The following is a 13310-nucleotide window of genomic DNA, read 5'->3' as shown; positions in this document are numbered from 1 at the left end:
TTGCCGTTAACTGCTCCAGCTCTGCCATATTGGTTAGAACCTTGGATAGGTCACACAAACTCTCCATGATTGTTTCTTCATACCTAAAATGAGAATGAGAGGCAATCATGGTGTAGTAGATAGAGAGATAGGAAGAACTGGGTTTAAAACCTGCCTCTACATGCAAAGCTGTAAGGTTCCCTTTCTATTCTTCATAGATTAATTGTTGAAACTTACATTGCCTTTCTTTTTGCTTTTTTCTCTTTCTAGGTCTTTATTAGCACAAGAAGCGGTTCTTGGGTAATGAGTCGGGTTTGGGATGATGGCTACCCTTGGGATATGGTGTATATAACTCGTTTCAAAACCTTTCTCTGGAATCTCCTCCCTAACTTTGTCTCAGACTGGTTTTATGTTAAGATGATGAACTCACGATTTAAACATAAGAACTATGGCCTGATGCCATCCAATGGGTATGTAATATAGTTTAAAAAGTGAGGTGATAGCTTATGACTACAACTCTCTATTTACTCATATACCTGATTCGAGCTAGTGAGATCCATTTGAGGATTAGATGGGTAATATGGTACATACCCAGGGTCATATGTATCCTATACCAACCATTCCCCAATTTGTGGGTACTAAATTTGTTTCCAGTTCTTTACTACCACAAAGAATGGTATTATCCATTTTTTGGTGTGTATTGGACCTTTGTTTCTGTCTTTGACTTTCTTGAGACCAATTCATAGTTCACTAAGGAAGTTTTAGTTTTCCTGCAAACGTGACTCTTCCTATTTTTGAGGAGGGGAGGGGGAAATCAATTTTGCCAATTTTCAAAATATAAGATAAAAATTCAAGAATGTTTTCATTTGCATTCTCTTATTATTAGTGACTTGGAACATGCTTTTAAGTGGTCATTTACAGTTTGTAGTTATTTTGAAAATTATTCACATTCTTTGACCACATATCTATTGAGGAAGAAAGCTTTTAATTTTTCAGAGAAAAAAAATCATTGCATTCCTTCTTTAAAATAAGAAAGTATGACACTCTTACACAGTGCCTTTTTCCAACTTTAAACAGGTTATTCTGTCTTTGAGCCAATACCTATTTTATTTCTTATTACTTTATCATTTTGTTTTTTATTTCATGAGACAGTAGTGGCATAGAGTGTTAGGCTTGGAAAGGGAGGGGCCCTGTCCCTTCTTCCTGTAATTCTTTCTTTCCTCATCTCTGCCCTCTGCCTTCCCTGGCTTTCTTCAACTCTCAGCTAATGCTCCACTTTCTGCAAGAAACCTTTCCTCAGTTCTCCTTAATCTTGGTATCTTCCCTCAACATTATCTCCAATTTGTCAGATAGATATATAGTTAGATGGAGATAGATAGATAGATAGATGGATGGATGGATAGGTGGATGGATGGGTGGATGGATGTTATTTGCTTGTAGTTGCTTGCCTTTTATCTCCCTTATTAGAATGTGAGCTCCTTAAGAGTATGGAGCTTGTTTTTTGCTTTTCTTTGCAGTCCCAGCATTTAGCATAGTTCCTGGCACATATAAATGCCTTTTGACTTTTGTTGATCTAGATTCAAAACTATTGCTTCTGACATTTCCTAACTGTGTGATCTTAGGAAAGTTATTTAGCCTCTCTCTGATTTAGGCAGTTCCCCAGGACATATCAACACAACACCTGGAATATAGAAAATGTTTTTAAAATGCTAATTAACTTATCTTCTTAAGTCATATAGTTAGCAATCAAACTCAGGGAGGGCATTCTGCCAAGGGAGTTCCTCAAGCTAATAAAATCACAGATCATATACCATTTCACTTCATTTTATTATATTTTTCTCCAAATAGAGCTTAAATAATCTGGGATTTGCCCAGATGGTTAAGCTCTGGAGACCTGGTACAGTTTTTGTACCCAAGCACAATTAAAACAAAACAAAACAAAAAAAACTACCTCTTTGCACAGATTTGTGGGCAATAAATTCTGCTTTTGAAATTCAGCGCTAAAAAGTCCTACATTTTTCCCTTCTCATTGAAGTAGGAACTCAGCCAGTGATTTCATTGGTACAAAGACCTCCCCGTACCAAAACAGATCAGTGCATTCTCTGCAAGTTAGAGCAGTAAAGTCACTTAGAGTATTGAAGGTTCAGGTGACTTAGTCTGAAGGGTCACACGGTCAGAATGTGCCAGAGCAGGATTGAACACAGACCTGGCTCCACAACAGCCAGCTCACCATCCACTATACCATATCATCACAATTTTCACAAATTACTTTTCAATATCTTCTCGCACTTCCTTGCCTCCACCATGAAAAAGGTGAAAGATATCACAAGCTTTGCTTATTACCTTCTAAAGTATGAGAAATGGGTTTTCAGAGTAAAAGAAATTTATATTTCTAAATTGTGAAAGTAAGGAGGGAAGGAAAAGAGAACAACATTTATTAAGCAAGTACTATGTGCCAGACACTGTGCTAAATGATTTACAAATATTATCTCATTCGATTCTCATAACCACAATGGAAGGCATGTGCTGCTATTATCCCCATTTTACAGTCAAGGAAACTGAGGCAAGCCAAGTTTAAGTGATTTATCCAGGGCCACATGGCTAGGAAGTATCTGAGGTTGGATTTGATCTCAGATCTTCCTGAGTTCTAATACAGGACTCTATCCATTGTGCCACCTAGCTGTTGACGTACACAGAGAAATCCCATGGTTTGTAAAGTTTTACTTGACTTGGGGCTCTGAAGCAGAAGGAGGAAAACATTTAACTCTCCTGAGAAAGCAAGCTAAATTGGAGTGTTGAAGGGGCTAAGGGTGTAGTGGACTTGGGATCAGGAAGTTCAAATCTAGCCTCAGACACTTACTAGCTTTGTGACCTTGGGCAAGTCACTTAATCGCTGTCTGCCTCAGTTTCCTCACTTGTAAAATAGAGATAATAATAACTCCTACCTCTCAGGGTTGTTGTGAAGATCAAATGAGGCAATAATTGTAAAGTACTTAACACAGTATCTGACACATACTAAACGCTATGTAAATATCACTGTTTTATTGTTATTGTCCATAGGCAAGTTACTTAGCCACAGTCTGCCCCAGACGGTGTTGTTCTAAGGATAAAATGAGATCATATTTAAAGTGTTTTGCAAACTTTAAATCACCATACAAATGCTAGGTATTATTCTTATCATTGTTGCTCGTCATGCAGATTTCAGCATGTGAAATTGCAACATCAAAAATCATGATAGCTGATTGTACATGTATAACCTGTATCAGATTGCTTACTGTCTCAAGACAGGGAGGAGGGAAGAAGGGAGTAAAAGAATTTAGAACTCAAAATTTTTTTAAAAATGAATGTCAAAAATTCTTTTTACGTGTAAGTGGGGAAAAAATAAAATACTGTTTTAAAACCTGGAGAAAGTAAGTCAAAAGTCGCCATATGCTTACTCACTCTCTTCACGTCAGTGAGGATGAGGGCAAAGGTAAGGGCGATCAATGATGATGATGCTGAAGCTACCTTATAATTGACTTGGGGCTCCGAGGCAGAAGGAGGAAAACAAAACTACAATTTAGGGTTCAAGGCACTTTCATAGCTGCAATCCCTCTTTATTCTCATCCATTTGGTAAATAGCTAGGCAAATACTCTACATAAGCAGCACAGAGAGTAGAATTATGGGTATTGTGGATAATAAAAGCAGAATCATCACAAAAGAACATAATTTTGTGGGGACCAAATGAAATAAAAACGGAAGTGCTTAGTGCACCGCTTGGCACATACTAAGTGCCTTATCAAGGTTTGTCATCATCATCATCATTATTATTATAACCCTAAATGTCCATTTTTGCCTTCTAAAATTTAGCTCCATAGTCTATAGAATTTTATAAGGTCCCTGAGTAAAGGAGGATTATCATTCCTGTGACATTTGTTTATCTTTTCTATGCAGAACTTTGAGAAAAGAGCCTGTATTCAATGATGAGCTGCCAGCCCGCATCATCTGTGGGGCAGTATCCATCAAGCCCAACATAAAGGAATTTAGAGAGACATCTGCGGTGTTTCAGGATGGGACGGAGTTTGGGCCCATTGACTCTGTCATCTTTGCAACTGGCTATGGTTATGCCTACCCTTTCCTTGATGACTCAGTCATCAAAAACAGAGACAATGAAGTGACACTCTATAAAGGCATCTTCCCTCCTCCTCTTGAGAAGCCAACCCTGGCTGTGATTGGCCTCGTCCAGTCCCTCGGTGCTGCCATCCCCACAACTGACCTACAAGCCCGTTGGGCTACTAAAGTCCTTACAGGTAGACAGGGCCATAACTTCCATATCACCATTGGAGGCAGACCAAAGGAGCACACATACATACATAATACATACATACATACATACATACATACATACATACATACATACATACATACATACATACATATACACACATATACCTACATAGATACATACATGTGTATATACATGTGTATACATGTGTGCATATATACATATGTATGTATATGAATTCTGAAAGAAAAGTCAAGATGTGTCAGAAAAAGTTTGCCCTTACACACTATCTCGTTTTCAACCTCACCCCTACCTCTGTCAGTAACCTATTTCCTCCTTCAGAAGCCACATACTGTCCCTATGAGGGTAAACAAAGAAAATAAGAGCTGGATGAGGGAAGGCAATGTCTTAAATAAATTGACTTCTGTTGCTCTGAGAATATTAATAACATTCTATAATTCAATAATTAATAATATCCTATAATCTTATAATTAATAATGTTAAAATAAGTCTATATTCTATAATGTTTTATGATTAATAATATTAATAATCAAGTCTAAAGTATCATTTTATTCAAGAACTCAAAGGACTTGGATAATCTCAGTATATCTCACTTTCTGTGATAGAATCATAAAATGTTTGAGCTGAAAAGAAAGATCTTAAGCCTGGGGTGTATAAGTAAATGTTTAACAAGCTTCCCGCCCAAAGAAATAAACCCATGGCACACTTTTAAGTTAAATCTTCATTATTAAGATTTTCTTTGTCACTTTATTAAGTATAGACAATCAACAAAACAATAACTGAACCCTGATTTGTAATGTTTGCCAATTTCTGAGGTGTAACTGCTCATACCGAAAATTTTGAATTGGCTCTCAAGAGCCTGTACAAACCTGCTCCACCATGCCCTTGCCCTCAGATATCATCTATAGAGGTCATCTCTTTTATTTTAGAGATGAGGAAATTGACAGTGCAGATTGACTTATCTTCCGTTCATTTCTTTATTTAGCCCTTATTTTCCTAACTTTGTAAAGTCCATGAGAATTTAGATGAGTAAAGAGATACATTTGAACAGAGGGTTGGCCCTACAATGAGGAATAAAGGATGAATGAATGATAAAGTGTTTACTGTTTACTATGTTCCAGGTACTTTGATAAGATCTGGTGATACAAATACAAGCAAGCAAATCAATCCTATCATCAAGGAATTTATATTTGAAAGGGGAAAGACAGCACATAAGTGGAAACTAAAAATTAGTATGGAGTACACATTTTCTACAGTAGAGTTCGGGAATGGCCAGGAAGTAAAGTATAGGTCTAGTTCTAGGCAATTTAAGGCAAAGGCTCATCTATCAGAGTCCAGGATCTCAGGGGCAGAGTCCAAGTTCCAATGGAAAAGGAATGAGAAGAAAGAAGATGGCCAGAGCATGGTATGGAAATTTGGAAATGGCTGAGAAATGATGAGGTTCAGATCCTGCTCTGAGATAGATTAGATAGATAGAGGGAGAGAGGGAGAAAGGGAGAAAGGGAGAGAGAGAGAGAGAGAGAGAGAGAGAGAGAGAGAGAGAGAGAGAGAGAATCAGTTATAGATATGACTTCTAGACTTAAGATATTGATGAAGAAAATGTTAATAATGAAGATTTAATTTAAAAGTATATCATGGGTTATTCTTTTTTTCAGAGTTTGTTAATATAAACATATAAATATCTTAATATCTTGATATGTATGTCTATACACATATGTTTGCATGTATATATAAATAGATATAGTAGCATAGATAAATATGTGCATATAAATATATATAATGTATAAACATATCCATATACATATTTTTGTATATGCTGTGTGACCATGTCACACCTCTTGATGCTTCAGTCAATTATCTAATATTAGAGATAAGTTACAGCAAGTTGCTGAGCTGCATTAGCAAAAGAAATTTCTACAGAGGGGGATCCTTATAAGGAAGAAATCATAATTACAAACCAAATTTTTAAAATAACATATGAGATATAGATATAGATAGATAGATAGATAGATAGATAGATAGATAGATAGATAGATAGATAGATAGATAGATACAGAAGTCACTATTTGAAAAAATTCTGCAATGAATAGTTTGGGAGCATGAACAATCTTTTGCCATGTATTTAATTACCTTTAATTCATCTGTTCTGTAAGTTCACAATTTGAAATTCTAGATTTTCTCAAAGTAGAGCCAGAGCAGTCCTAAGTGTTTGGGGACACAGATTACTGATGGAAGGGAGGACATGAAACATATATGTAGTATATGACTACCTATAGCTTCTGAAACACAGAGTATTGTGGCAAGAAGTTTGACTATGATACATCCTGTGGTTACGGAGAGCAGTAGTGAATTTACACAGACAAATATGATAATGATTTTCATGCATTGTTTCAAAAGCAAACAGATTGCTGTTGGCTACCATTTGCTTTCATCACCAGGGTAGGACAGGGCAGGGCAGGCCTTATCCATAGATTTAATAGGCCATAGTCTAAGTGCTGAAAAGGAAGACCACAAGTTTAACCAGAGGCTCTTATCTAGTTCTCATTTTGGGGGATACCACTTATGAGCATTTCTTTCTCTATTTCCATCTAGGTTCTTGCACTCTGCCTCCTTTCAGTGCCATGATGGATGACATTGATGAGAAAATGGGAAAAAAGCTCAAGCGGTAGGTGGATGCATATGTTAAGGAAATAATTCCTAAAGTTATTCTTTGTCTACATATGAGAACACAGCAATATGCACCTAGGCATTATGAGGCCTGATAGCTGTCCCATTTCCATAGGGTATGTCCTACAGGAAGATTTTATGTCCAAAATCATAGCATCAGAGATGTAGAATTGGAAGGGCCCTTCAAGGTCTTCTAGTCTAACCCCTTTATTTCACAGATGAGAAATAGAGCCAGACATGTTGAGTGACTTCTCTGCTATTAGTTGGCTAGTAAATAGCAGAGCCAGGCTTCAAACTAGGTCATCTGAGTCCAAATCCAGAATGTTTTCCACCATGCTACCTTGTTCCGTATAATCCTACAAATCTGCATTCTGATAGCAATGACTCAGGTTTGTATAGGAATCACTAGGAACCAGTTTTATGATTTGATACTGCACATTCAAATGATTTTTTTTAATATTGATACTCCTATAAAGGGAGTGACCTTCCAAAATGATATTTTAGAAAGGTTTGAAAGAATAATAAAGTAATAGATCAAACCTGGATGAGTAAGCCAGGTTGGAGGTAGGTCTTAAGTACCTTAGGAAGTACCTTGACTCTTTCAGACCTTTAGTGAGACAGGAAATTAGTGCCCCAAAGAAGACAGGGCCTGACTCAGAGATGAAGGGAAGGCCTTGCCTATAGTCACATGGCTGGCAAATTGAGGAGTTAGCATTTGAATCCAGATTTCCTGATTCCAAAGCTAATACTCTTCCATACCACCCACTCACCAAAGGTTGGGACAAACTTGGATCAGTCGTTCACTTATATTACTAGTGCATTATCACCTCCTGATTATCAAGATACACTTCATGAATTTGTTAACAACTAAAGCCAAGCTGAGCTACTAGGAAAGTGAAAATAAAATTATTTGGGAGCTGGTACCTTATATGGTCAAGTCCCTGGTTAACTTAAAAAGCAAACACAATAACAAATGACCTTAAAAAACGAACTCTTCCTCTGAAGAATGTCTTTATAAAAGGAAAAAGCAAGCTCCAGATTATTCAGGGTAATGATTTTAATTGTTAGCATTTATATAGTGCTTTAAGGATTGCAAAGCACTTTGCATTTCATCTCATTTGAGCCTTACAATCACCCATAATGTAGTTACTATCATTATCTGTATTTTACAGATGAAGAAACTGAGGCTGATAGCAGTTAAATGACTTGGTAAGGGTCACATAGCTAGTGAGCATCTGAGGCAAGATATGAACTCATAGCTTCCTGCCTCCACAGTGCCGCAAATGCAAGAGGCCAGATTCTAGAAACCAGAGCGCATCCAAACTGGAATCAGATGCTGCTGACTTTATCCTCCTCTTTGATCTTTCTGGTGCTTCCCTTTGGCACAGGCCATGCTACTGACTAATCCGTCCACCAAAGGAATCCTGAGTCCATCAAAGGGAGATTTTGAAGGATTTTTAATTCCAGGACTTTATCTTGGAGGAAGTAAAAGAATCCCAGAATTGTAGAGTTGGGAATAATCTTACAGATCATCTGATCCAAGTCATTCATTTCACAAATGCGCTTTGCAGTTCACAAGGCATCTCCCTCACAAGGTAGAGAGTCAGAACAGAGAACAGAACACTGGACTTAGAGTCCTAGGACACGGGTTCAAATCCCAGCTCAGCTGTGTACTAGCTGAGTAACCTCAAGCAAGTCACAATCTCTCAGGGTTCCAGTTTCCTCATCTGCAAAATAAGAGCCTTGATTTGATGACATCTGAGGTCTTTTCTAGGTCCCGATCTATGATCCTATGATTAATTTTCTGAGGAAGTACTCGTATTCTTATGCCTTTTTTGTAGATGAAGATTATTGGGTTCAGATGAGTGCATGAGAAAAGGGAAAAGAGGGAAGTAGCAAAAGCTTCATAGAAGAAGTGACACCTCAACTTGCTTTGAGAAGACGGGAGGAACTTCTACACACAAAGGCCATGGGTAGTGCATTCCAAGTGTTAAGATGGAACGAGCAGAGGCCTGAAGACAGGAAAGGATGGGATGTAGCTGGAAAATAACAACAACACACCTTGCTATAATACCCTAGGTTTTCAAATAGCTTTCTTCCCAAGGCTGTGAGGCGAAGAACACAAGTGCTCTGGTTAGACCGGAGCCTCAAGTTCACAGAGAAGTAATGCAAAGGGAATGAACCAAAAAGGAAGCTTAGAGCCAGATAGCTGAGAGCATGTAACACCTGAAGGCGGACTTGAGACCTAACTCAGGAGACAACAAAGAGCCAGGAATGGCTTTAGAATGGAGGAGTGCTGGAGTCTGAGCTGTGCATGTAGGCAATTACTCTGCCAGCAACATGCCAGGGAGAGGGTGGGGGAGAGAAGGCAGAGGAGCCATTCCTTCATTGTATTTATTAATCACCTAGGTATTATATTTATTAATCACGAAAGGCCATCCTTTGCCTCATTTCTTACCTAACCTTAGTCACTGAATGGGTGTTGCCTCAGTCAAACTGAGACCTGGGAAAGACCTTAACTTAAAAGGGCCAAGGTCTCCCACTGCATCCAGGACCATGTCCAGTAGTACTGATCTATATCTTACCACTGGATCCAGGATGAGGCTGGTGACTTTATACAGCCCTCCCTCACTTAAATCCAATTCACAGCCAGAAGGAGTGCTAGGAATTCAAGGCCAGCACTCTATGTAGTAGACCATGCTTAAGTGGGTAGAAAGAAAGAATTAAGCATAAACTTTTCTGGAGAAGAGGCTGGTGGTGTTGAGATTATTTGTGGAATTTAATTATCTATGTTATCTCTTTGATTCAGTCACTTAATCAATCACTGTCCTGAGTGTAGGCTTTTCTTAGTTTCTCAACCTGTGTTACAGTGATTGTAGGGGAAGGGAAGGGAATAAACATTTATTAAGTGCAGTGCCTACTCTTGTGCCAGGCACTCTAATAAGTACTTTATAAGTATTATCTCATTTGATCCTCATAACAACCCTGTGAGGTCAGTATTATTGTGATACCCATTTACAGCTGAGGAAACTGAGGCAGATCGTGGTCCAATGACTTGCCCAGGGTCACACAGCTAATATCTAAGGCTGGATTTGCTCAAATCTTCCTGATTCCAGGCCTAGTGCTCTGTTCACTGTTCCACCTAGCTGCCTCACCTAGTTGGTAGATGCTAAGTTGTATTTCTGGGTACTATCCTGAAGTTTATTCCAATGTTCTTTTCTCTTTCAAGGTTTGGCCAGAGTCAGACTTTACAGACTGATTACATCACATATATGGATGAACTCGCTTCCTTTATAGGAACAAAGCCCAATGCATTGTGGCTTTTTCTGACAGACCCCAAACTGGCAGTGGAAGTTTACTTTGGCCCCTGCAGTCCTTACCAGTTTCATCTGACTGGGCCGGGGAAGTGGGATGGAGCCAGAAATGCCATCTTGACCCAGTGGGACCGGACAGTCAAGCCAACCAGGTCAAGGATTGTCAGTGGTGCCCAGAGACCACAACCTTTTTTCCATTTGCTTAAAATACTCTCCCTCTCTATGCTCCTTCTAGCTGTTCTGTTTGCATATCATTAATAGCCAATCACTTCCAAGGCTTATAGAGCATTCTCAAAGGTTAACATCACCATCTCTGCAAAGAATAATCCAAACATTTTGCAATATGCTAGCACTCCTTCTGGTTGAGAAGATACTACTGGGGTAGCCGTCACAACTATTACCCCTAGTTCAATCAATCAATCAATCAACATGTATTAGGTGCGTGGGACAAAGAGCTCATACTCAGATTTCCAGCCTTTTTTTCCTTTGATTCCTTTCTTATAGATTTAGCAGCTATGCCAAGAACCTAAAAGAAATCAAGCGGAGACTAGTAAAAAGTGGATTCATAAGAAATTTATTGTACCCTGCCTCTTGTCTTCACTTCTTTTTTTGTTTGGTTTGATGGGGACTGTGTTTGGAAATAGTAATGAGGGTATCTACCCCAAAGTTCGGTCCTGTTTTGCAGGCTTGTCATACAGCCTGATGGCATGGGTGGTCACTCCAGTGTGGTCAGGATCACAAAATCATAGGTTTATGATTAAGAACCTTAAAGGCCATCTTGTCCAGACCTCTCATTTTACAGAAGAAGAAACTACAGTCCAGATCCAAACACAAGTCCCCTAATTCCAAATCCAGCATACTTTCTCAGAGGAAAAGAGGGGAAATGTTAAACGATGGCAAGCACTGTGCTGAGGTCTTCATCTTTCTTTTTATTTTATTTTTTGGTTTTGATTTATCAACAATCACTTCCATATGCTTTTGAGTGTAAAATTTTTTGCCCCCTTCCTCCCACCACCCTCCCCAAGATGGCGCACAATCTCATATAGGCTATACATTTACATTCCTATTAAACATATTTTCACATTAGTGAAGTTGTAAGTAAAAATTAAAACCAATAGGAGGAACCATTCGAAAGAGGAAATAAAACTCAACAGAAGAGACAAAAAAAAATGATAGTGATTCAACTTCCATAGTTCTTTCTTTGGATGTGGATAGCATTCTCCATCACAAGGCCTGTGGAGATGTCTTAAATCCTTGTATTGCTGAGAAGGGTTAAGTTTATCAATATTAGTCATCGCACAACGTGACTGTTATTGTGTATAATGTTCTCTTGGTTCTGCTCACTTCACTCAGCATCAGTCCATACAAGTCTTTCCAGATTTTTCTGAAGTCAGCCTGTTCATCATTTCTTATAGCACAATAGTATTCCATTACATTCATATAACACAACTTGTTCAGCCATTCCCCAATTGATGGGTAGGTAAGATTGTCATTTTTATTATATTAGCTTGGCCTACCCATGAGCAGCTGATGTTTTTCCAATTATTTAGATCTGATTTTATTTGTGTGAAAAGTGTTTTGTAATTGTGTTCATAGAGTTCCTGGGTTTGTTTCGGGAGGTAGACTCCTAAATATTTTATAATGTCTACAGTAATTTTAAATGGACTTTCTCTTTCTATCTCTTGCTGTTGGGCTTTGTTGGTAATATATAGAAGTGTCGATAATTTATGTGGGTTTATTTTAGAGCCTGCAACTTTGCTAAAGTTGTTTATTATTTCAAGTAGTTTTTTACTTGATTCTCTAGGATTCTCTAAGTATATCATCATGTCATCTGCAAAGAGTGATAGCTTTGTTTCTTCTTGCCTATTCTAATACCTTCAATTTCTTTTTCTTCTCTTATTGCTAAAGCTAACGTTTCCAGTACAATATTGAATAACAGTGGTAATAATGGACATCCTTGTTTCACCCCGATCTTATTGGAAATGCTTCTAGCTTGTCCCCATTACATATAATGCTTGCTGAAGGTTTTAGACAGATGCTATTTATTATTTTAAGGAAGACTCCATTTATACCTATGCTTTCTAGTGTTTTTAATAGGAATGGGTGTTGTATTTTATCAAAAGCTTTTTCTGCATCTATTGAGATGATCATGTGGTTTCTGTTGGTTTTGTTGTTGATATGCTCAATGATGCTGATAGTTTTCCTAATATTGAACCAACCCTGCATTCCTGGTATAAATCCTACCTGGTCATAGTGTATTATTCTTGTGATAAGTTGCTGTAATCTATTTGCTAGTATTTTGTTTAAAATTTTTGCACATCTATATTCATTAGAGAAATTGGTCTATAATTTTCTTTCTCTGTTTTGACTCTTCCTGGTTTGGGTATCAGCACCATATTTGTATCATAAAAAGAATTTAAGACTCCTTCTTCACCTATTTTCCCAAATAGTCTATATAGTATTGGAATTAATTGTTCTTTAAATGTTTGATAGAATTCACATGTAAATCCATCTGGACCTGGAGATTTTTTCCTAGGGAGTTCATCAATGGCTTGTTCAATTTCTTTTTCTTTTGTTTTTTTTTCTTTTGAGATGGGGTTATTTAAGTATTTTACTTCCTCTTCTGGGTCTTCATCTTTCTAAAGGCTATTTGGCCAAGTGTTTTGATAAGCTGTGGAATGATGCTTTCCAACACACCTTCTCCTGAGTATTTTTACCAAATTGATTTTTGATAAGCCCCATTTTCTGAAAGCAGAAAAAGTTGGTCCCCATAAATATAACACACAAGCGAACCCAATAGATTGGAAAAATTAGTGTTGGGTTTCTGGTTGGGTTTGCTCTGAATTCAGCTGTTTGAAGAGCAAGCCTCTTCACAAGGTACGATGAATGCGGGCTTTACCCTGAATCATGTCACTTCTGGGTTCCAGTAAAATAGCTTTAGAGAATGGTAGTTCAATTCAATTCAACAAACACTTATCAAGTATCTTCTAGGTACACTTTTGTGACCGTGTACACTGTCCTGGGGACTAGGGATATAAAGACAAAAATGAAATGAAATAGTCCC

At 37.9% G+C, this 13310-nt stretch overlaps 1 protein-coding gene across 1 annotated transcript in view; it reads left to right on the top strand.

Annotated features, from left to right (window-relative positions):
* LOC110196976 (putative dimethylaniline monooxygenase [N-oxide-forming] 6) overlaps window positions 1-11595 on the top strand; it is a 28291-nt gene extending 16696 nt beyond the window's left edge. Inside the window, 4 exon segments of the mRNA XM_020970494.2 lie at window positions 250-449; window positions 3914-4269; window positions 6858-6930; window positions 10162-11595. Of these exon segments, the coding sequence (XP_020826153.2) occupies window positions 250-449; window positions 3914-4269; window positions 6858-6930; window positions 10162-10504 (972 nt within the window). The 3' untranslated portion in view covers window positions 10505-11595.
* The last annotated feature ends 1715 nt before the right edge of the window (window positions 11596-13310 follow it).

Source organism: Phascolarctos cinereus, unplaced genomic scaffold (assembly GCF_003287225.1).
Source record: "Phascolarctos cinereus isolate Bilbo 61053 unplaced genomic scaffold, phaCin_HiC Scaffold_5;HRSCAF=322, whole genome shotgun sequence".
NCBI lineage: Eukaryota > Metazoa > Chordata > Mammalia > Diprotodontia > Phascolarctidae > Phascolarctos > Phascolarctos cinereus.
Note: the sequence above shows the minus strand (reverse complement) of the source record. Positions and strands in the feature narration are given on the sequence as shown.